This window comes from Cyanistes caeruleus, chromosome 28 (genome assembly GCF_971803275.1).
Source record: "Cyanistes caeruleus chromosome 28, bCyaCae1.hap1.1, whole genome shotgun sequence".
Classification (NCBI taxonomy): Eukaryota; Metazoa; Chordata; class Aves; order Passeriformes; family Paridae; genus Cyanistes; species Cyanistes caeruleus.
The window spans coordinates 5,147,849-5,172,885 of NC_141728.1; the positions used below are offsets into that span (position 1 = coordinate 5,147,849).

Genomic DNA, 25,037 nt, shown 5'->3' on the forward strand with positions numbered 1-25,037 from the left:
AAACTGTCTCACTTGGCCAGTATTGGGGACATTTGATAGATGGACGTGCAGAGAATTACTCGCTCACATAGAGAAAAAGGTCTCGTCAGACGCTGAGAAGAAAGAATATGCCAAACTCTGGTTAAATACCAAAGTACGGCTGTTTCCAGTGAAACAGAAAAACGAACATAAGACAGAGACCTAGGAACCCCTGGATCACTTACCCCCTCCGTACCGCGGGCCAGTAGAGCCTCCGGTGATGGATCAAGTAGTACCATCAGCACCCGAGGGTTCCATGAGGCAACTAGCAGAAGCACGCTCCCCTCAACCACCGGGAGTAGTGCCAGAAACCCTCACTACCCCCCCACCTGCAGAAACCCCAGCCACCGCACCCTCTTTGGAGTCGGTGTTGGCGCAAGGATGGGGCTTACCCCCTCCACAAATCCCGGTCCGGCCACCACAGCTGGGACCACCGAAAGTATCAGAAGGGAACCCTCTGAGTCACTTAGCTGCGGCAGACATCCCGCCAGCAATGAGGGGAAAACCTCCCGCAAACTCCAGTTCCCCTCCTGCAAGCAGGACTCGGTGGAAATCAAAAATAGGGAATGGAGAATGGGGAGAGACAGAAAATGGGCATCGAATGTTCCCTCTCAGGGAAGTGCCAACCGCCCCCGGAGTAATTGGATTTGTAAACGTGCCCCTTAACTCAGGGGATGTACGAGCATTCAAGAAAGAAATGGGGCGACTGCTAGATGACCCATTTGGGGTGGCCGAAAAGTTAGACGATTTTCTAGGGAGTAGTATTTACACCTACGAAGATCTCATGGCCATCCTGAGATCCCTGTTTAGCCAGGAGGAGAGTGAAATGATTAAGCAGGCAGGCATCAGAGATTGGGAAAGGCGCCACCCGCAGGGAACACCCGGCGACCAAAAGTGGCCGAGTGTGAGCCCGAGTTGGAGTGCCCAGACCGAGGAAGGAAGAAGAAGCATGATGGATTTAAGGAATATCATCGTGCAGGGAATAAGAGAGGCGGTCCCCAGGGGACAGAACATTAGCAAAGTATTTGGGGAATGTCAAGGAAAGGAAGAATCCCCTACCGAATGGTTAGAAAGGTTGCGGAGAAGTCTGCAGATTTACTCCGGGACTGATCCCAGTTCCCCGGTGGGGGAGGTCCTGCTTAAAACGCAGTTTGTGGCTAAATCATGGGAGGACATTAGGAAGAAACTTGAGAAAATTGATGGATGGCAGGAGAAGAGTCTCCAAGAGCTTCTAAGGGAAGCTCAAAAGATTTATATGAGGAGAGAAGACGAAAAACAGAAACTTCAAGCCAAAATATTAGTGGCTGCAGTAAAAGAAGTTCAAAAACAAGAACAGAAACAGGGTAAACCGATACCTAAAAAACAAAAGGGATCTCAGAAGGAGGAAACTCCTCCTCAAAAGGATCCTCCAGAGTGTTTCTACTGTAAGAAAGTAGGACACATAAAAAGGGATTGCAGGAAACGGATGAAAGATGAACAAATATTTAAAGAAGATTAGGGAAGTCTTGGGCTCTTTCAAATGGGGACAGTAACAGCAAAAGAGCCCTTGATAAAATTGAAGGTAGGTCCCCACCGCCAGGAAGTGAGTTTCCTGGTTGATACCGGGGCTGAGAGAAGCACCCTGCAGAAGTTACCTATAGGGTGTGAAACGAGTAAAGAAAAAGTAATTGTAATTGGCGCAAAGGGAGATCCATTTAAAGTCTCGGTAATCAAGGAGGTGGAAATTGAGTCGGAAAATAAGATATGTTTAGGAAATTTGTTGCTTGTGGAAGAAGCAGACTACAATCTATTAGGAAGAGATATGATCATAGCTTTAGGAATAAATGTCGTTGTGAAAGATTCAGAGTTAGTAGTAAAGGTGTTACATTTGACTTCAAAAGATGAAAAAGAAATTGACCCCCGAGTATGGCACTCAAAAGGGGAAGTGGGAAAATTAGATATTGCTCCCATCAAAATTGAAATTGAAAATCCAGAGAATCCGATAAGGATCCTACAATACCCCATCCCAGCCGAAGGGAGGAAGGGTTTGAAACTAATAATTGACGAGCTGCTCAAAGGAGGCACTCTCGAGCCCTGCATGTCCCCACATAACACCCCCATCCTGGCAGTAAAGAAAGCCGATGGGAACTTCCGATTGGTTCAGGACTTGAGAGCTGTAAATGCTAGAACCGGAACCAGGTTTCCGGTAGTAGCAAATCCTTACACTCTACTAAACAGACTCTCACCAGAGGATGTATGGTATAGTGTAATTGATTTAAAAGATGCATTCTGGACATGTCCTTTGGATGAAGGGAGTAGGAATTTTTTCGCTTTCCAGTGGGAGGACCCAGATACCAATCGAAATCAGCAATTGCGGTGGACAGTCCTTCCACAAGGATTCGTCAAATCTCCGAACTTATTCGGACAAGCCTTAGAGCAACTACTCACTCAATTCACTCCAGAGGAGGGGACAAAACTATTACAATATGTAGACGATTTGCTAATCGCCGGAATCACGGAGGAGCAGGTGAAGAAATGTACCATTTCCCTGCTGAATTTTCTGGGACAAAAAGGGTTGAAAGTATCTAAATCCAAGCTGCAATTCACAGAGCCCGAAGTAAAATATCTTGGACATTGGATATCGCAAGGGAAAAAGAAATTAGATCCCGAGAGGGTGGTGGGAATTCTTGAACTTCCTGCCCCACAAACCAAGAGACAAATTAGGCAATTTTTAGGGCTCATGGGATATTGCAGACAGTGGATTGAAGGATACAGCGAAAAGGTGAAATTTCTGTATGAAAGGCTAAATACAGATCGATTAAAATGGACAGGGCAAGACGAAATTAAATTTCAGGAACTAAAGAATGCCCTCGTCACTGCTCCAGTTCTAACATTACCAGACATAAATAAAGAGTTTCAACTGTTTGTTGATATAAGTGGACAAACAGCACAGGGAGTTTTGACCCAGGAATGGGCAGAAAAGAAGAAACCCATAGGGTTTTTGTCCAAAATCCTAGATCCAGTCAGTCGGGGCTGGCCTACGTGTCTGCAAGCAATTGTGGCAGTAGCACTGTTGGTTGGGGAAGCCAAAAAGGTAACGTTTGGAGCTCCCCTGATAGTTTATACTCCACATGACGTAAGAAACATCTTACAACAAAAAGCAGAGAAATGGTTGACCGATTCAAGGCTTCTGAAATATGAAGCCATGTTAATCAGCTCGCCAGGACTGGAATTAAGGACAACCTCTGCACAAAACCCTGCGCAATTTTTGTACGGGGAACCAACGGGAAAGCTACTACACAATTGTATTGAGGCAGTAGAATTACAGACTAAAGTAAGACCCGATCTGGAGGATCAGGAATTGGAAGGAGGAGAAAAATGGTTTATCGATGGTTCCTCGAGAATGATAGAGGGAAAACGTAAATCAGGATATGCCATCGTAAACGGCATAACAGGACAGACTGTAGAATCGGGTCCCCTAAAGGCAAATTGGTCAGCACAGGCGTGTGAACTCTTTGCTCTCCTAAAAGCCCTCAAAGGCTTGAAGGGAAAAAGGGGAACCATCTATACCAATTCAAGGTATGCATTTGGGATAGTGCATACCTTCGGGAAAATTTGGGAAGAAAGGGGTCTGATCAACACTAAAGGAAAAGGATTGGTACATGAGGAAATAATTAGACAAATTTTAGAAGCAGTCAGAGAGCCACTGGAGATATCTGTGGTTCATGTAAAAGGACACCAGACCGGACGACAATTCCATACAAGGGGAAACAATTTAGCCCGACAAAAGAGGGAATTGAAACGGGAGCTACCAATAGCCGGAGGTAACCACAAATGGAAGGGGGAGGAATGGCCCGCCGAAAGAATCATACAATATTATGGACCGGCAACATGGGCAAATGATGGCAGTTGGGGATACAGGACCCCAATCTACCTCCTCAATCGGCTCATTAGGTTACAGGCTGTGGTAGAAGTTGTTTCAAACCACACTTCAGAAGCCCTGGAACTCCTAGCAAAACAACATTCCCAGATGAGAGCCTTTGTTTACCAAAACAGACTCGCTCTCGACTATTTGCTAGCTGAGGAGGGAGGAGTGTGTGGCAGATATAACGAGTCAGAGTGTTGCATGGAAATAGATGACTTCGGAGAAACTATAAAGGGTCTAGCTGCTGAAATAAAGAAAGTAGCCCATGTACCCGTCCAGAAATGGAATTCGATTTTACAAGCCTCTTGGTGGGATCAAATTTTTGGGCAAGGGGCATGGTGGAAAAAGCTAGTATTCTTTATAGGATGTTCAATTGCTGGAGTCATCTTTCTACCCTGCCTAATTCCTTGTCTGATCAGACTGATACATTCTGTCGTTCAAGGAATGCAGATTGCCTCCCTCCCAATAGACCCAGAAAAGGCACAAGGAAACGCTACCCTTCTTTCAAAAATCATGAAGTTAGAAGAAGAAAAAGAGAGTAGAAATGCGGTTAAAGCATTGAGAGAATTTGAAAACAAACATGTGTTGTCCCCAGAAAATATAGAAGAGTTAGACAAAGAGGAAAACGACATTATCTAACCTGATATTCCTCTGAAAAAGTATGTAAACACGAATTTTTAATGTGATCAAATTATTAGGTGGGGGACTGTAATAAAGAATTGGGTAAATAAAAATTCAGAATAAGAGGTTTAAATAAAGTATGTATAATTATAACTAATGAAAATATGGAATAAGGAATTCTCCTCCAGGTCGAGGCAGAATTCCTTTTCCAAAGTCACGGATTGCAAAAGAACCCCCCCAGATAACAAGCTTCAGCAGGCTCATCAACTCGGAGGAAAGGACAGGACACAGACCATCATAGAAACAAAAGAACTAGCCTGAAAGTCTACCTCCAGATAAAGGCAACGCCAGGCCGATTTCGGCGGAAGACCATCAAGCAAGACAAAAGGGACGAGCCCCAGGAAAATGGTCGTTGCCAGAATCGAACACCACACCTGCCAAACCCATACTACAGAAACTCAATCAAGAAAGACAAAGAAGAGACTACTCCTCCGAGATATCCATCGGCACTAGCCCGGATCTCTCGATTCTGCTGTGATGAAATATGTTAAAATACATACAGACTCACTTTGCATTTGAGGAGACTCTGCCCGGATACTTACTGATTCAATGTTCTAGGCCAGGAAATCTATTCACCCGACAATCAGGGACACTTGGTGAATGGAAACTGGTTGGAATTCTAGCCTGGGGACATAAAATCCCTATAAAAACCAAGGCCAAAGAACCCTCAGACGTGGATTTGGGAACACCTATACCTTGCGTATAGACCCTGTCCACCCAGCGCTGCGCTGTCCATTTATTGTGGTTTTTCCTCGCTGTTCGTTGCTTTATTAATTTATAATAAATTTATCTTTGTTAATCTTTAATCTGCCGTTGCATTTAAAACATGGCCAAAGTGCAGGAGCCGGCACTTGGTCTTGTTCAACCTCACCTTGTTGGCTTTGGGCTGTGCATCCAGCCTGTTCAGCTCCCTGTGCAGAGCCCTCCTGCCCTCCAGCACATCCACACTCCCAGCCAGCTTGGTGTCAGAATGGTTCCATGAGGCCCTGCAGTGTCACAATGGTCTCCGCGGTTCCATGACACTCCGTGGAGTCACAGTGGATCCTTGGTTCTTTGGGCCCTGCAGTGTCACAGTGGATCCTTGGTGCTTTGGGCCCCAATTGGATGATGATTTTGTGAACCCTGCCTTTTACCCTCCCCAGGATATCTCTGATTAGCTGATGCTTTGGACCCTCCCTTTGAACCACCTCCCTATTTCAGCTGTTGCACGCTCACATTTTCTGTCTTTTGCCCCCAAGATTCCCCAGAGCAATAAATCCTCTATTATGCCATGCAAAAGACTTCCCTCTCATCCTTGTCCCCTCAGAGCACAGACTGACAGCCAAAAGCCATAGAGTGGGTACTCTGGTCACACTTGGGGTCATCCTGCTCCTGGGGTGTGACCCCCTCCTGTGCAGGCCCCAGTGACAGAGCCAGATCAGCTCCAGCCTAATGCGATATATTATCCTTCACAGAAGCAGCAAAGTTAAGCTCTAATTGAGCTTTAACTTCTTTACTTTTCTTTCTGCAGGACTTAACGACATCCTTAATCATTTCCTGAGTTGCCTGTCCCTCTGTCCAAAGGTGATGCACCCTCATCTTTTTCCTGAGTTCCTGCAAAAGCTCCCTGCCCAGCCAGGCCAGGCATTTTCCTCACTAGCTTACTCTGGTGTTGGAGTCTGAGATACAGAGTGTGTGCCCTCGTCTCTAATACTTAGTTCTAGGATTCAAAGAAACACTGAATTTCATACGACATGAAATTCATGAGCATATTTTCATGGTGATACATGAAAACAAATGTAAAAGTTAGATAGGAAAAGTGTAAGTGTGTAGATTAGAAAGTTTCTTAAATCACTGGGTGAAAAAGCAGTTTAGAGAAAAGGAGACAAGATGGAGGATTTAGGGTGTTGTCTCTTGTCCTTCTTCTTTCTTCTTCATGTTCTTCTCCGAGGGGTTTTTGGGTAGTAGTAAGTGATTGGGTAAAAAATGCCGCAGTGCAGCGCACAGGTGTTGGATCATTGGGTCACTAAGAAAAATAATTGAGTTGGCATCTGTTAATTGGGTAAATGGACATATAAAATACCTTGAAGAGGATCTTTGTTAGCCATTTTACCCTTTTCTGTCATAGTGCACGTAGCTCCTTGTACCTTGTAATGCTGATAAGAAAAGAATAAACAACTTGGACCAAACAAGAGAAAACTGCCTCTCTCTCATCAATCTTCAGTTCAATGGGAGAAAGAACCTAATCCAAAAGTCCCTAATGAGACACATAAGAAGCAGCTATCAGTGAGAGACAACAGAAACAATGGGATGGATTCCACTAAAAGATCAAAGAGGCACTGAAAGAACACTATGAATTCCATGAAAGTAAAGAATTAAGAAGGGATTATGCATTGAGGGGGGGGGAAGGTAACCCAGGTATCAGGTGTTCCGGTACTGTCAAGTACCTCAGCCTATGGGGAAAGAGAGAAGGGACAAGCGGCCGGGAATTAGGATAAAAAGGAGGCTGCGCCCTCCAAAAATTTGAGAGACCCCAGGGGAATGCCCCATGGCCTCTCCCTTTATTCGAATAAAATAAAAAGGACTCCTATGTCTCCTTCTTGGATATAAACCTCTGGTGTTTGTGGATTAATTTTCCTGACACCTGTTTTGGTAGGTGAGTACAGTAGACAGAAGGTGGCACAGGTTTAGTAGATGGCACCTGCCCCCAGGGCCAGGGCAGGCAACTGGGTTCTTTCCTGTGACTAGAATAGTTACTGCACTTTCCATCTCCATGAGTTGTTTTTAAGGCAGAGGAAGATATTTTGGGGAAGTGCACGGAACCCAGCAGCATGGGAGTGACTCCAGCATCTCAACATTTCCCTTGAGCTCCATGTGCATGACTTAGGTAGCTGTGGAGCCAGCTGGTCAAAGGCCCAGCCCTGCCTCCCATTTGAGGGGAAGAAAGAGGAAGAGTTCATCAGGGCTCAGTCAGAAAGGAAGTTTTGGTGCTTCCAGAAGCACAGCTTTGGTAGCAGAGGAACATCTCGGCTCCTGCCACCCACTGGCCCTTGGAATGCACACACAGCCCTAGTTTCATTTCAGGAGACACCAAGAAGCTGGACAGTTTGAAAGGGCAGCTGTTGTTTCACTGTTGCACTTCTTGGCTTGTTAAACACCCTCCTAGCTGTACTACAGCCTGTGCTTGAAGACACAAAAGTACCATCCTGGAGGAAAGGCATCCAAAGCTTGACAAAGGCCGAAGGGAGTGCCTTTGATTACCCCTTTTCCCAAGAGGTCTCTTTAGCTGAAGTTGCTAACAAGAACCAGACTTGACAGCCTAGAATATGCTTATGGTTTATGGTTTTATTTTTTGGGTCCTCAGTCCTGCATGGGATTCAGGAAGTGGGTGCTGCAGAGGCTCCAGCAAGGCATCAGAAACGCCGGCCCCGCACCCAAGGGTGGCGCAAGATCTCCTCCAGCTCTGGCCTGTCCGCGGGGTGCTTGGACAAACAGCAGCGGATCAGATGTTGGCACTCTGGGGAGAGAAGCCAGAGAGTGCTGGTCATTTTCAGAAGGCTCCTGCTCAGCTGCTGATGGCGCCCACAGGGCCCGGGCCGCGCTGCGTGTGCTCAGAGCTGCGCCAGCCTCCCAAGGGACTCTGCCCTGTGTGGGACAGTGGCATGCTGGGACACATGCACCTCCTTCAGTTGCACGGGCCACCTCCTGCAGCCAGCTCTTGAGGGCAGATCCATGTCCTGTGGAGCTGGGTGAGGGCCATGCTGGGCTGCATGCTGCCATCTGCAAGAGTCTGCCTACTTGAGGCCAGATACCAACCTGGAGAGATCTGCTGCCTGAAGAAGGGCTGCCCCAACCTGATGTCACGGTCCTCCTGGAAGGGGAGGTTGCCACACACCATGACATACAGCAGCATGCCCAGGGACCAGATGGTCGCTGAATGGCCATGGTAGATGCCAAGGCAGATCCACTCGGGTGGGCTGTACGCGTGTGTTCCTAGGGGAGATGGCTGGCACTGTCCAGATGCAGGCTGGTGGCTTTCAGCGCCTGGTGCCCGCCTCCTGGCAGAGGCAGGAGCTGCAGCAATGGACACAACTTCTCCCCGAGGCCACCCCACATCCCCCAGGGCAACTGGCCAAAGTCAATAAACTATTCTGCAAAGCAAAGAAGGCCAGCAGAGCAGCCCAAGCCCTTGTGGGCCTGCTAAGCTGAGGGGCCAGGAGCTGGCTTTTGCAGCCGCACCTGTGGGCAGGGCCAGCAGCCAGCTCCTGGGGCACAGCATCTGTTGCCAAAGGGCAGCCAGCAGCCAGCTGAAGGATGCAGCCTGCAGCCCAGGAGGGAATGGGGCCGTGCAGTGCCTGGCACTGGGAGCAGGGCCCGGGCTGTGGGCTCACAGGCAAATTGCGTGAAGACCTGCTCCTGGAGAAAGGTGCCGCAACCGAAGTCAATGAGCTTCAGCTCGCCGCTCTCCAGGTCCACCAGAAGGTTCTCCGGCTTGATGTCTCGGTGCAGGACGCCGCAGGCAGTGCAGTGCCGCACGGCCCCCAGCACCTGGCAGAAAAGCCAGCATGCCATCTCCTCACACAGGAAGCCCTGCTCCAGCAGGAAGTGCAGGAGATCCTGAGATGGCTGCGGACGCTCCATCACCAGCAGGAAGCTGTCAGGCAGCTCAAACCAGTTGAGGAGCTGGACGATATTGTGGCAGCCAGTGCCCACCTTCTCCATGAGCATGATCTCCACGGGAACACGGGTGCCATTGGGCTGTGAGGAAGAGACAATGTCTCCAGCAAGCCGGATTCTGCCAAGCTGTGGCTGTGCTGCCTCCTGCCTGGGATGCCCCAGTGCCCTCTTGGGCAGACTCCCTGCTGCTTGGCATTCCTCCTGCCCAGGGGTTGCTTGGAGGTGCCCCCTGCCCGGCCCTACTGTCCATGTTTGGCATCTCTGGGCCCACAATGCCCCAATGGCTTGCACGCTGAGCCCATGCCCGCTCCCCCAGCCATCTACCGCCTCCCACTCCCGGGAGCCCAGGCTTATCCCTGCCAGCCGTGCCCTGCTCTGTGCTGCTGGCCCCGCTCACACACCAGCTCGTCCCACTGCAGGACGCTGTCCCGAGCCACGCGTTTAATAGCCACCTGCAAGCCATTGAGAGAGAGAGAGAGGCTTAGCTCAAGTCCTGCCCCTCCCCATCCCTCACCCTCCTCGCACGCCCGGCCATCACGGCCACTCACAGGGCTCCCATCCGAGAGGCGGATGCCTGAGAAAACGGTGCCGAAGCCACCGCTCCCCAGCTGCAGACCCAGCTGGTACAGCTCCTGCAGCTTCTTCTTTTGCCCTGCCACCAAGAGCGAGCCATCAGCCTTGTGCCCAGGAACCTCCCCAAATGCCCGCATTGAGTGCAGCGGGCCGGGCCAGTGTGGATCATGTTGCTCTGACCTGCTTCCTGCTGCCTGCCGAGCTGTGGCCACCGCCTTGCAGCCGTCGGGCTGTTGAGCAGCAGAGCTGGGACAGCAGAGCACGCAGAGGCTGCAGGAGCCGGAGTGCAGTGTGGCTGGATGGCACCGTCACTGTCCCCGGCGTTGTGGGCTGGACTCTGCTGTTGAGAACGGCCGGGGCTACAGCCCAAGGCTTTGCACAGGGGGAGCACAGGAGCAGCTGCAAACCAGACGGGTTTTTGAAGCCGTGCCATCAGAACTAGCACTGGAAACAGCCAGGGACTGGGCTGCTCTCAGGGGCCATGGCCTGGCCTGGGGTGTCCCTCAAGAGCACTGGGCCAGCCTCAGACAGCTCCTCAGGAGATCTCACCTGCTCTTAGAAAGGCCTTGGCAGTAGTCAAGGGCCGTCTTGGGGCAGCTTCCTGGAGATGGAGGAACCTCCTTGGTGTTTTGAGGGTCATCTCCACCACCAGGCTTGGGCTGTTGCCAGCTGGCACAACTTGCACAGCGTTCTGGCAGCTGTGGGATGACAACTGCTGCTTCCAGGATGCTTGCTGCTCCGCCAGCTGCTCCTGAGAAGGCTCCCCTGGATTGGGCTGGGCTCCCACTTGGACTTCTGGGCTTTCCCTGGCCACATCAATGGTCAGGGTTGTAGCCTTCTTGTTGAAGTCTGTGAGTCCAAGGGAGCTGGAAGAACTGTCCGTGGGCTCTGCACCTTTTGCAGGCTGACAGGTCTCCCTGAGCCTCTGCGAGGGATGGAGGCTGTCAGAGATAGCAGAGGCTCCTGGCAGAATGGAGGGTCTCTGACAGCCTGACGTTCCTGCCTGGATGGTGGGTCTCTGCTGGTGTGCCATCCTTGCAGGCCTTGAGGCTTTCCCAGGGCTGGAGAATTTTCCTGGGAGCAGCCTCTTGGGGTGATGCAGGCTTCTGGAGGAACCAGACGAGCTGCAGCAGGCCAGGTGGCCTCGGTTCACCAGCTCCTCCAGTTCTCTCCAGAGTGCCTGCCACGTCCCAGGATAGAGTGGCACACAGGTCCCATTGCGATCCCAGAGCAGCAGCATCAGTTCCTGCAGCTCCTGGGCCACTGCCATGCAGGAGCCCCAGCTGCAGGAGCTGTCCAGAGGGATCGCGGGAGCACGTGGCCACTTGCCAGGGGCCGCCAGGGGCCTGGATTATCTCGGAGCCACAGAGGCTCCTCGCTTCCTCCGTGAGCCTCTAGGCCAGACCCAGCAGCGCTTGCTCTGCTTTGGCTTCCATGTCTACTGCCTCCGTGGTTGCCCGTGGCCAACAGCCCAGCAGACAGCCACAGCGGCCAGCAGCAGGACAAGCACAGTCATCAGGACAACACCGTCATTCATGACTCTGGCACGTCCCATCGCGACTGCACTGGCCGCTGTGGCTGCTGGCCCGTGTTGTAGAGCGACAAGGCAATGATGCCACAGTGCTGTGGCCACAACTGTGGCACATCACAGCCACAGGAGGTGATGTTTCCAAAGTGACCAGCAATGATGGAGCCCAGCACACTCAATGACATTTTTCCTGGGGCCCTTGCGTACCAGTTCCCTGAGCAGCCTGAAGTCTGCTCTCCTCATGCCGCGAGCTGAGGCTTTGCTGGCCCTTTCTCTCTTATCCTATGTTTGAACCTCAATTTATTTGTGGTTGCTGTGGCCAAGATGGCCACCAATCCCCACTTGGCTCAGGGCATGTGGGGCTCAGAAGGAGGCCTGGCTCTAGGGGAGCTGAGCTGGAGAATCCTGGGCTGTGGGGGGCTCCCCCCTTCCTGGGAGGAGGCTTCCTTGGGATGAAGAAGGGTCTGGCATGAGCCACGAGGCCCCTGGCCAAGGGATGGCAGTGGGGGATGTGTCTGTAGCAGATGCTGTCTGGAAGGAGCTTTGGGAAGAAGTGGGAGTGTGTAACGTGATGGTCGTGGATAGGGAGACAAAGAATGCACAACTCACGCTGCAGGTGCTCATGAGACAAACAGCCTCATTTATTATTTACAACTCACTTAAATACTCAGTTCAAATTTCCCAGGCTAGAAAGCCATTGGCTGATACTTCTTTCCCTGCCCAGCCTCCTGGCCGGTGGTGTGCAGTGGTTCACACATAAATTAGGCTAGCCAGACTAGATTTGACTTATGTCTAGATTTTCTTTGGCCAGTCCAGACCAGCTGCACTGTGACACTACTGCAACAATTCACCCTTTTCCGTTCAATTCAAAAAATAGAAATTGCTCTCAGTTGTTTTATCTGCAAGGGCCCTTTGCAGACATGGTAACAGGTACAGCATAGGTTTCATTTGAAGTTTTTGAATTAATTTTGAAGTGCGGAATAAAAGGAACCCTATAACTCGCAGAGTAGTTATAAGAGCAGGTATGAATTTATTCAGTGCTGAGGTGCATGGGGATATCTCCTCCAAAAGCATGCACACCTTTTTGATTGGGTTTTCCCTTTTTATCCTTTACAGACTAGGTTTACATGATACGCCTAATACATATTAATTTCCTAACCCCGCCTGTCTTCACTTCTTATTACAATTAGCCCCGTTTCCCTTTCAGTCCTTTGGCCGCTTATTGGGACTTCAAATCCGTTTCTTCCGGCTTAGGGTCCGAGGAATCTCCTTTATCTTGTGGTGCCTTTGTCTTTGCATCTTGTTTGTGTATTCCAGCTCCTTATCTCATCTTGCAGTCTGGCTCTTTCTCCTGTTCTTGTGGATTAGGGTGTCAGGGTATGGTTTTTGTCAGACACTCCTTTTAGTCAAGCATTTCTTTCTAATTCTTAATTTCTCTGTTTCACAGGTGAGAAATTTGGACCCAAAAAGTGGAATTAAAAGGAGAAAAAATAGGTATTTGAGTGCCCAGATGGGAAATTTGGACCCAGAAGTGGAAATTTGGTGTTAAAAGGGAGAAATTTGGCCTACAAAATAGGAATTTGGGTGCCCAAATGGGAAGTTTGGACCAAAACAGGGGAATTTGGGAAGTTTAGACCCAGAAGGGGGAGTTTCGGCGCTGAAAGGCAGAATTTGGGCCAAAAAAAGGTTGACTGGAAGCTCCCGGAGTGGCCCGGCTGGCTCAGGGATGAGGTTTCTCTTCATTCTGGTTTCCAGCCAGCAGGTGTTTGTGGGGTTCACTGATTTTCTTCAGGAATTCCAGTCTTATCAAGCGAGTAAAGAAATCAGGGGGAGACTCTCTCCCTGTGTCATGAGGTGACTTTACCTTTAAGGTGGTTGTGAGAGCTAAGGAAGCTGAAGTTGCTGGGGACTGAAAGGAGTCTCTTCTCCTGACCAATTATTGGTCATTACTGGGAATTGACAGCAATTTTAACCATTGAAAAGGGAGATCAACTTGTGAACCCTACCTTAAGATGTAAAGTCAGGGAACTTTAGTTCTCTTTGTTTCCTGGCTGTGAAGGGTGGCAGAGCTCCAGGCCATGCGGCCGGGCAGGGACGGGGCCGGGCCTGCTGCGGCTCCCGGCCGGGAGATGGGGGGGCCTAGGGAAGGTTTTCCTCGGGCCCGGGCCCGGGCCAGGCCGAGCCGATCTCTGGCTCGGCTGCAGGTTTTGCTGTAACTAAATTCACTAGAAACTGCCGAGTGAAGAAAGAAAGGGGCTCTGAACCTGCAGCAAGCAGAGACAGCCACACTCTCCAGAGCAGCTATGAGGAACCTTCCATCACAGACAGCTCCAGCTCCTGTTCGGCAGAGATCACTGAACCATCTACAAAAGCCTGGGCAAGATTTTAACTCTTTCATTACCCAGATGAGACTTGCGGATTAATCTTTTTATCCAGAGAGAGAAAAAGAGAGTAATCAACATGAAAAGAGACTTTATAAACTACCAGTGACAGGAAAGAAAAGAAGCTTCAGGAAAGGTAGAGAATTAAGAAGATGCTTTAATTAAGCTGAAATATCTTTCTGTTAAAACTATGGAGATGGACAATGAAGTCCTGAAAAGAACTCCTTTAATTCATGATACAGTATCTAGGGAGGAATAAAGTGTTCAAAGTGTAAATTTGAGTAAAAAGTAGAGTAATTATGGTATAGTGAAGTGCTGGGAGATTTGAAGCCTTGAGAGGCAATGAGAAAACTGTTTTCTAGTGAAGCTCACAGAAACAGATAAAGAAGGCTTTTTTTGCCTTTGAATAACTTATCCTTAAAAAGGCTATCCCTAGGCTCATGGCCCATACGCACTTCAGAGTGATGTGAAAATGGGATGAGCGGGCTCTAATAATAGCAGCTCTGGGTAGCTAACATTAGGGCAATGGAAAACTATAACAAAAATAGTTTTCTTGTGAGAAACGCCATAAATTAACAGTATCTCTACAAAGACTGGTGAAAAGACTGTAGCAAGAATTGGGACTGTTTTAACCACAAAAGTTCCAAAGTTTTTGTCTCTGTTGTCATGTGAACAAGGGAATAGCGGGTAGACAGGGGATGAAAAGGTTTTTCTAGAAGTTTATTCTGGGGTTCTTATTATTGTAGTTTGTCAATAAACTTTCTTTTTTTTCCATTTTAAGTTGTATGCCTGTTTTGCTCTTGTTCTAATCCATATCTCACAGCAAGAAATAAGTAATTTTCTTAGTTATTGGTTTAAAACCACAACAGGCCCAAAGCACCAAGGATCCACTGTGACACTGCAGGGACCAAAGCACCAAGGATCCACTGTGACTCCACGGAGTGTCATGGAACCGTGGAGACCATTGTGACACTGCAGGGCCTCATGGAACCATTCTGACACCAAGCTGGCTGGGAGTGTGGATGTGCTGGAGGGCAGGAGGGCTCTGCACAGGGAGCTGGACAGGCTGGATGCAGGGCCCAAAGCCAACAAGGTGAGGTTGAACAAGACCAAGTGCCGGCTCCTGCACTTTGGCCACAAGGCCTGCAGTGCTCCAGGCTGGGGCCAGAGTGGCTGGACAGCGGCCAGGCAGAAAGGGAGCTGGGCCACTGATGGACAGCAGGCTGGACATGAGGCAGCAGTGTGCCCAGGTGGCCAAGAAAGCCAATGGCCCCTGGCCTGGATCAGGAATGGTGTGGCCAGCAGGAGCAGGGCAGGGATTCTTCCCCTGTGCTGGGCACTGCTGAGGCCACACCTCGAGTGCTGTGTCCAGTCCTGGGCCCCCAATTGAGGAAGGCCATGGAGGGGCTGGAGCGTGTCCAGAGAAGGGCAACAAGGCTGCTGAGGGGTCTGGAGCACAAGTCCTGTCAGGAGTGGCTGAGGGTGGTGGGTTTTAGCTCTAGCTAAAATCACCAGAGTACTTCCTTCTTTCTTGCTGTGAGATATGGATTAGGAGAAGGGCAAAACAGGCTTAAAATTTAAAAGTAATAAAGAAACTTAATGAACAAGACTACAAGAAGAAAAAACAAGAATAAAATCTACAGAAACCTTTCCACCCCCTACCCAACTTTTCCTTTCCCAAGAGACACGGCAGAGACAAAACCTGGGATGTTAAAGCAGTGCCAACTCTACAATAGTCTTTTCATCAGTCTGTGCAGGGAGAGGAGTTTTCTCCTGTCATGCCATGGAGAGTTCTCCACAAGAAACAGTTTTCTTGTGCCTTTTCATTTCTACAAATGCCAGTCACCCGGGCACAAACTCTGCCCTCTCCTCCCATTTTCACACCACTCAGAAGTGTGTTCATGGGACATGAGCTAAAGGGGTATTATTTTAAGGATGAATTATTCAAATGCAAAAGTCCTCTTCATCTCTGAGAACAAAGGCTTTCTTCTTCTCTCCTTGGGGGAAAGGGTCTTCATCAGCTCTCATCTCCCTCTCTCTCTGTTCAAGCTCTCATGGCATCACAGCTACTCCACCATCTGCTTGGCTTCATCAATGGATACCTTTGCCCAGATCTACAGCTTGAATACTTCAATCCCCAATACTCTTTCATGAATTAAAGGAGTTATTTTTCAGAACATTATTTTTCATCTCCATGGCCCTAACAAAAGACTTTGGTAATAATAATTTCAGCTTATTAGAGCATCTCCTCATCACTTTCCATCTGAGGCTTGATTCCTTCTTTTACTGACCTTGATGTTTCACGCTGTCTTTTTCCGTGTCACTTGGTTCTTTTCTTTTCCTGGAGGGAGGATTAAAGTCTGCAGGTCTCCTGTGTGTAGTGCAAGGGTTAAATGTGGCCCAAGCCATGGCAGGCAGTGGTGGTGTGGGATTTCAGGTGTGGCTGGTGCCAGCTCTCAGGAGCTGTCTGTGCGGGCCGGGGGGCAGGGGGGGTGTTGGCGAGTGTCATCAGCCGTGGCCTGGCCCAGCCTGGGGGCCGGGGGCTCCCCTGGGAAGGGCTTTGGCCACCCCGCTGGAACGGGACCCGGAGGGCTTCCCGGGAAAGCCAGCAGCGCAGCAGAGCCTGGCCTGGCCTGGGGGGGATCCCGCAGTCTCCATCTCCCCCCGGGAGCAGCTGGGCTCCGGCCCAGGCCCCCCCAGGCCGCACAGGCCACGGGGGAGCGGGGCCAGCCACACCACAGCTCTGCTGCCTTTCAAGGCTGCAAAGAAAGAGACCAGTTCCTGGCCTTGGGGGTTTAAAAGGTGGCATTCACAAAGGTGAAGTTCCTTTTCAGTGGTGCAGAATGCTGTCAGTTGTCAGAACTGGCCAGCTATTGGCTTGATCTCAAGCACAGAAGGAACTCCCCACAGCCTCTCTCAGAGGAATCACTTCTGTGGGTGTTTCCCACTTCTTTCCCTAAATGCTAAACTACCACACCCTTTGACCATAACATAAGTCTCATCACTCACAGCTATCAAGGACTTATTTAACACCAAGTAAGTTGCTCAAGTATCAACCAAAAATTCTATTTCTTTGTCTTGTTCCCCCAGTTTCATTTTTATAACCAGGGGGTCTGTTGGGGTGGACTCCCTGGGTCCCCTTCAGTCTTCTTGTGGATGTGTGACTGCAACCACCCCTCCTTTCCCTTCTTTCTTTTGGCCATCTCACTTCCACTTTGGACACTCATTTTTTCAGTGACCAAATTCTCCACAGTACACACATTGGTCTCTACCCAGTCGAGACAGGCCTTGTTTGGGTGGTCCTTGTCTATCCCTTCCTTTCCCTTTTCCTTCCTCCTGTACCACTGCTACTAGCTTCTTCATTTCTTGCTTATATCCCTCTTCTCAATTGCTGAAAACTCTCCATGCCTCTTCCAATAGGGCTTCTAAGTTTCACTGATCTTGACCCCAAAGCTTTTGGAGTTTACACCTCATGTCCCCCGTGGATTGTTCCAGAAATAGATGAACTAGCTGCTGTATTCCTACTTCAGAGCCCGGCTCCAGTGGTGTGTGTCTGCGCATCGCGTCCTTCCAAGGATCTGGGAATTCCCAGGGAGATTCCCAGGGACCTTGTTTGATTGCATATAAGGCTGCCCAGTTCATGGTTTTAGGTCCAGCCCTCTCCACTCCCTTCACTCTCCACTCCTGGCAGCTTTCTGACTTTCTCCTTGCACTCGACTGATTTGGATCCCATGGTGGGTCCTAGAGAGGAAAGCATTCTTTTCCATCCATTTGTCATGTTTTATAATGGTCCTTTGCCAGGTCCCCTGCTGGTTTTAGAACCAATTGTTTCTCAGTTTTGGTTAATGCATCCAATAACAATTGTGTGTCCCTTCAATCTGAGTTATGTGTTTTGACTATATATCGTAAACATTTGGCAGTGTTTACTGGGTCACTTTGATAATTCTTTGTGACCTTTTCTCAGGCCTCTGTGTCGAGAAGAGCAAAGGGTTCCTTAACTACCATTGTCCCTTCTGGTGCTATTGCTTCCCACAAGGGTGCCTGTAGTCCCTGCTTTCTGCTCCGGGATGCAATCGGGCTACCTGGGGGTGTTGGGGCTGATGCCCCCTTAAAGCTGTCGGGAGGAGGTGGAGGGGAAATGGAGCTTGCAGGTGTGGAGGGGGCAGAGGGGCAAATGGAGCTTCCAAGTGCACCTCTTCCTCCTGCTGCCTCCTAAAGGGAGGGCTGATTAAATGAGTACAGTTCTGTTCTTGCTGGGCTGCTGCTGGATAGGCCTTACTCAGCCTGATGCACCTCTGGCCGAGGCTGCAGCTCCAACAGCACCGTTTGAGCTTCCCTTTGCTGGCCTGATTTTCTTTCTCAAGGGCCAACACCAAAGGATCAGAGGGAGCTTTGATCCCACAGTCCCTCTGCCATTCAGGGTTATTCCAGAGGGAGAAAAACATATCACAGCCCCAAAGCTCATCCCACTTCCCCTGGTGTCTAAGGAAAAGTATGAACTGCAGCAGGGTGTTGTACTCTGCTGTGCTACTGGGGGCCACCTTGGCCATCATCCAGGCGATCCAACGGCCACCGGTGAGAACAATATTTTATTGAACTCTTTTTGTTCTCTGTGCCCCCAGTGCTTGTGATTTCTTTCACATGTGCTAAGACACATCCCAGTGGGCTGGCTCTCGGTACCTCTTTGCTCTGTCCTGCCCCCATTAACTTCTCCTTCTTGTCTTATCCCATTTCCACCTAAATATTTCCTCACAATTTCTCAGTCTTTTCCCCCCTCTTCTTTGTGCACAGCCCAAGTCTGAGGCACAAAATGGGTCCTTCCACACACAGGATTTAAGATCTCAGGCCCACGACCAACCTGTCCTCGCTCACACTGCGGGCACCCCCTCGGCTGTTGGGCAGAAGAGCAGTGCCAGCGTGGTGCACAAACCTTACACTGGAATAATACCCACGCAAAATGTTGTCCCTGTTGTGAGTGAAACACCCCAATAGCACAAATGCAAATGTAGTAGTTTAGATTTGCCAATTTCGTTTCCCTGCCAATGCACCAAATAAATGTGGTTTTAAAGCATTTACTAAAATATCACTAAAACACTTCATTTCTTGCTGTGAGATATGGATTAGAAAAAAGAGCAAAACAGGCTTAATACTTAAAAAGAATAAAGAAAGTTTATTAACAAAACTGTGAAACCAGTATAAAAGTTCCAGAAACCCTTTTTCCCCACTACTCGACCATTCTCTTTGTTCACATGATAACAAAGAAACAAAAAAAAATTAATGGTTAAAACAGTCCCAACTTTGCTAGGGTCTTTTCATCAGTCTTTGTAGAGAAAAAGAAGTTTTCTGCTAATCTATGGATTTTTTCACAAGGAAACCATTTTCTCATGGCTTTGTATTTCTCTGATGTTAGCTGTCCAGAAAACTGCCATCAGCTCTCTCCTCTAATTTCACAGCAATCTGAGGTGTGTTATGGGCCAATGAGGCAAGGGGTGTCATTTTAAGAGTGAGTTATTCAATAGCAAAAGTTTTCTTCATCTGTCTCTGTGAGCATCTCTGGAAACAGAAGTCTTTCTCTTAAGGGCCACAAATCTTCAACAACTATCACTTCTCTTTTTCTGTTTCAGCATCTCATGGGATCACAACTACTTCACCATTTGCTTAGATCTACACTTCAAAATACTCTATTCCCCTAAAAATACTCTTTTATGAATTAAAGGAGTTTTTCCAGAACATTATTGTCCATCTCCATAGCTTTAACAAAAGAATATTTCAGCTTATTAAAGCACCTCCTTATTTCTGTCCCCATCTGAAGCTAAATTCCTTTCTTCACTGTCTTTGATAGTTTATGTTGTTTCTTTACATGTTGATCTCTCTCTCTCTTTCTTTCTTTCTGGAAAAAAGCATTAATCTGCAAGTCTCATCTGGGTAGTGAAAAGGGTTAAAATCTTTCCCAGGCCTTGTGGATGGTCCCGTGATCTCTGCTGGAGCAGCAGCTGGGGCTGTCTGCGATGGAAGACTTTTTCCATGGCTGCTCTGGAGAGTGTGGCCATTATCTCAGCACGCTGCAGGTCAATATCTTTCCCTCCCCTTCCTCGGCAGTCTCTGGTGAAACTCAGCAGTGGCAGAAACTGCAGCAGAGCCAGGAACTGGCCTGGCCCAGCAGCCGCGCTGTACAAGGCTCAGAGAACCCTCTGAGAAAGGGCTCCTGACACTTCACAGTCTCCATCCTTCCCGGGACCCGCACAACTCCGGCCAGCCCCGCTCCCCTCCCGTGGCCTTGTCCGGCCTGGGGGGAGGAGGCTGAACCGGAGCCCTGTTACCTCTCCAAAGCTGGAAACCAAAGAGAACAAGGAATTCCTGGGCTGAGGTTTTAAGGTGATGTTCAAAGGTTGATCTCACTTTTCAATGGTCAAAACTACTGTCATTTCTTAGAAATGGCCAGTTATTGGCCAGGAGAAAAAACTCCCATCAGCTTCCAGGAGATTTAACCTCCTTAGGTGTTTCCCTTTGTTTCTTAAATGCCAATCCATCACAACACACCATTCCTGGCATCCCTTCTGTCCCTTCTGGCATTTCCAGATCTTTAGAAGAGGGCTGTTCCCAGTCCAAAGCTGTGATCTTTCCGGCAGAAGTTTGATAAACTCCCTCTAATAACACCCGCTCGTTCCCTCTGTCTGTCCAGTGGTGCCCTGGGTTTACAAACTCCCAAGGGTCCAGGCCAATCCTCTGGGGCAGAGGTAGTCCTTTAATTTGCCTTGCCAGGCTTGGAGCGTTCTTTCAGCCCTTCCACTGCTTGTTATGACTAATAAGATTGAACAACCAGCGTATCCAACACAGAAAGTGAAGGAAAGTTACCAGTGTGCTGGGATTATAACTTTTGACACAAGAGAGCAGTATTGCTACAGAAATACACACAAATCACTAAAGCTCTGCAAAAATATACAATGACTGCTGAAAACCTTGTAATGAAGGATAAAAAGACAAAACTACACTCTTAATGCCACAAACTACACCTAATTGTCCTAACCGTGTCTCAGCTGCTGTCTCAGTCACTCACACACAACCAAAAGTCTGGACATAATACACTTCACCAAACAGCAGCATTAACACAGGGGTTGGTTCCAGCCACCCCCAGAATTGCCAGTGGCCAATCCCTTTGGTCAATGAACCCCCCTTTGCCAGCCCCAGCCGGTCCCCTCCTGCCGGCCGCGCAATCAGCCCAAGCGGTCCCTGCACCGCTCACTGACCCATGGTCACTTGCAAGCCCACCTTACCCCAGCAGGGACGAGGCTACGCGCAGGGACGTCTCCCTGCGGCTCAGCAGCAGCAGCCCTTTAGTCCAGACCCCCCGAGGCTGGATTATAATACAAACCCTTTGATCCACGGGCAGCAGGTTCCTCGTCTATCCCTGCGCTGAGCGCACCAGTTGAGGAGTACCCAGAGAAGATCCCGGGGCGCGCCTTGGGGAGTCCATCCCCCGTCTGCTCCCACAGGGGGATAGAGAGGACTCCTGCCTGGCTCCCCAAAACTGACACATGGAAAGACTCTAAAACTGCAGGAATTTAAAGTAGGTTTGATTATTTATTATTGACAGGTGCCCGGGCACACGGGGGATTGATCCTCCAAAGACGTGTGCAAATGTCAGAAGGTGTACATTCTCTATTTATCCCCCAAGGTATTCCATATGCATAGGATTGCACAATTTGCTTCATGCGTAGTCATTTCTTGGCTCCTCACATTCTCATTCCATATGGTAATGAGCTCCACACCCCTCTGGGCATGCACAGTTCACTCTGGTGGTCACTGAGGGGTCTTCAGGGATGAAGGCTCAGAACTGTCCAAACCCCTGGGTCAGCTCTGTCCAGCTCAGGAGCCTGAGGGCCTCTTTCATCTCAGTGTTTTTTCTTTCCTAGGGCACTATGTTAAGATATATGTTATAGCCACTATACAGTGGAGTAAATAATTCTGATTAAGACCTTTCTGTTGAGTCATGATCCTAATCAATCACATCTAAATGTATATGAATACTTCTGCTTTGCTGTTCTTCATTTTCAGGGACAAAGTTGTACAAAGGTTCAATTCGACCTATATAATCCTTTACACAGAAATCACTGACAAAGTCTGGGGCTGGGATTGGATCCAGCTACTCCCAGGCTCCTCTCACAGAAGGAGTTTAGAAAGCCTGGGGGTCCTGGCTTGGGGGATCTTGGGGTGTAATTGGGGTGTTGGGGGTCCTTTCTGCACCTGGTGACCCAACAGGAACTTCTCTAATAACCTTTGCCTGAAGCTCCCACTGTACCCATGACAGGAGCCCCTGGCAGTGTCGGTGACATCCCGGCTCTTTGGCAGCCTGGGCACTGCTGGGATGTCACCCTGGAGCCCCTGGCAGTGACGCTGACCTCACTGTTCTTTAGCAGCACAGGGATGTCACCACTGGACTCCTGTCACTGCCTGTGACAAATTGGCTCCTTGGCAGCTTGGAGACACCTCTGTTGTCACCCTGGAGCCCTGGGACTGTCACCTCACGACCCCCAGGAAGATGAAGGAGCCCTGGGATGTCACCAAGGAACCCCTGGGACTGCACGTGAGCTCACAGCTCTTCAGCAGCCTGGAAAGCCTGGGATCTGTTCATTCCTGCTCTGCTGAGGATGGATCCTCAGCGACTTGGAGGGAGGTTCCCTGATGAGTTTTACTTCTCCAGAGGCTTGTTCAGTCTTCAGCTCTTCACTCCAGGAGTTCAGTCCCTAAAACTCATTAAGATTTCAAACCACTCCAACAAGACTAGCCCCTGTGAGTAATTTAATTTCATATCTTCAATTCTTCTGTAGTTAATTATACAGATTTTAGAAGTGTATTCAAAAAGAATATACTATATTTTTAAATACTGCAGGGTTTTTTTTATCCTACTTAGTTTTGTTTTCCTGTTTATAGATTGCTATCAGCAATCTCCAGTTGATATTGATCTTGAGCACCTCCTAAATCACTCTGAATAGATCTGAAAATCAAGTCCCTTTGTTAACATTCAGGGACACAATCACAGAATGATTATATGAAGGTGCTTTATTAAGAGCTCTGGGTATCAGGGGGACACATACCCAAATCTGACCCGTCTTGGTTTTGAGCTGAACATGTTTTTATACTCTATTGTTGTATAACTTACATATTAATTATTAAAATTACATTGTTCTATTGTATACATTGTTTTTACCCAAGCATGGATTTCTTGTGATACCCCTCAAACCTTTAACATAGTTTCTCATTACTCTTTAAACAATAATTATATCTAATCACATCTATCAATTGTATCATTTACCATATACTGCTTACACAGGTACAGTTTCACAGGATCTTAGCAAGCACAAGGCCTAACATTTCCCAGGGCCTACTTTCAACACTCTTCCCAGGGCTTTCCAAGCCTAACTTTCTTCCTCACTCTCCAAATTTTCTATGATTTTAAAGTCTTTTACTATCACCGTTTGTGGCTGACAATCCATCAGACTTTGTCCCTAAAGCCCCCCATCTCAGGGCTGGGCTCTCATCCCAGCCCTGGCCCCCAGAGCAGCTGAGGAATGGAGCCACATCCAGGGGTGTCCCCAGGGCTCAGGGCTGGGGCCAGCTCAGTTCAATCTCTTTATTGCTGCTCTGGCCCAGGGCACCCAGGGCCCCCTCAGGCAGCTGCCAGGGGAGCCCAAGCTGGCTGGGAGTGTGGCTGTGCTGGAGGGCAGGAATCTCTGCAGAGGGATCTGGGCAGGCTGGAGCCATGGGCCCAGCACAATTGGATGAGGTTCAGCAAGGCCAAGGGCCGCGTCCTGCCCTGGCCTCACAACCAGCCCAAATCCCTGGCCGTGCCCTGGCCCTGATCCCCACAGCCTGGCCTGTTCCCTTCATCCCTGCATTGCCAGGGACTCTGTGGGACACGGCAGCTCTGCTGTGCCTATGGAGGGAGCTCCAAGTGCCACCACTGCACTGGGAACCACAACTCAGCGCCTTTGTGTCCTTTGGGGCTCAGCAACTGGGGAGACTCAGAGGCACAGCAAGTTTCTCTTCATGGCCAACAGAAAAAATGGAAACATGATACAATTTGAAAAACATCAAAACTCTTCCCTCAGCAATGTGACACAACCCAGCAGCATCTGACGTGCCCACTATCCACCAGGGATATCCATACAGGAACATTTTTAGATAAAGACAAAGAGAATTGTAAGAGGCATGAACACAATTAAGATGTTTCATGATGAGTTATTTGAAGTTCTGAAAGACTGGGCAACTCCCTGGAGCTCCAAGTGTGAAGCCACTCAGTTGAGAGCCATTGGAATGCCCAGAGTGCAGCTAGAGGAGGAAGTCTGGGAGCAATGGGAAGGACACAGATGCAGCTGCTCTCGTTAAGAGATGTCCTTAGACACGGCCATTTAAACAGGAGAGATGGAAACTCCTGAATGAGGAAGAACATGAAATAAGAGACAGAATATTGGTGACACAAATTAAAGGGGAAGATCAGTATTTCTTTTCCTGTCATTGTAAAATTCCAGGATATTCGTGGTCTCTCCTGGTGGGAAAACTTTGACATTTTTTAAAAGTACTCAACTCACCCAGCTGATGAGATGTGCTTGTGCACCTCACAAGCTGCAGGTCCCCTACAGCCCTGGAGGGCTCCTGTCCCATCTGCTCTGCTCCAGTCTCAAACAGGGACCAGCATTGTCCCAGCATCATCCGAGAGCTGAATGGGAAAGGATCTCAGCAAGTCTGCAGCCCAAGGTGTCAGCAGCAGGCCCAGAGCAAGTGGTTCAAGGCTTGATTTGGTGTGGATTGGCAAATGGCAAAGAACAGGGAGGGGGCAGCATGTCAGCACCTGGCTGAGGCCATGGGAACAAAGGTTTCCTGCTGTCCTGGCTGCTGTCCCCTCTTTCCCCTTGCCCCCATTGTCTTTTGTCTCTGGCCAGCCCCTGGTGAAGAGCCTGGCTCTGTGTTCTCCATCAGCTCCTGGGTGGCAGTGCCAGGCTGGGATGAGGAGCCCCTGAGCCTTCCCTGCTGCGGGCTGGACAAGCCCAGCTCCCTCAGCCTCTCCTCACAGCCCAAGGGCTGCAGCCCCAGCTTGGAGGCCCTGGCGTGAGCCTGCTGCAGCTGCCAGACATCTTTCCTGCCCTGGGGAACCCAAGCCAGGCCCCAGGGACCGGGATCATGCATGTCCTTGATGTCCTGCTCACACAGCCCCGGCCCCTTGTCCCCGTGCCAGGCTCTGGGCTGGATCCTGTGCAACATCCTTAGGCTGTGGCTCCAGGAGCACCGGGGGGACAGC

At 49.4% G+C, this 25,037-nt stretch overlaps 2 protein-coding genes across 2 annotated transcripts in view; one reads left to right on the forward strand and one right to left on the reverse strand.

The window, feature by feature from the left end:
• Positions 1-7,907: 7,907 nt before the first annotated feature.
• On the reverse strand, positions 7,908-11,603 carry LOC111945621 (serine/threonine-protein kinase pim-1-like). Its single transcript, XM_086864875.1, is given in 8 exon segments — positions 7,908-8,099; positions 8,399-8,575; positions 8,974-9,340; positions 9,661-9,711; positions 9,808-9,911; positions 10,096-10,191; positions 10,382-10,757; positions 11,568-11,603. Coding segments are annotated over 8 exon segments (1,311 nt in total). The 3' UTR covers positions 7,908-7,995.
• Positions 11,604-14,733: 3,130 nt separating this feature from the next.
• LOC147649098 (olfactory receptor 14J1-like) overlaps positions 14,734-25,037 on the forward strand; it is a 124,017-nt gene continuing 113,713 nt past the window's right edge. Inside the window, exon 1 of the mRNA XM_086865128.1 lies at positions 14,734-14,834. The gene's annotated coding sequence lies outside the window, so the exon portion shown is untranslated. The remainder of the gene's footprint in view (positions 14,835-25,037) is intronic.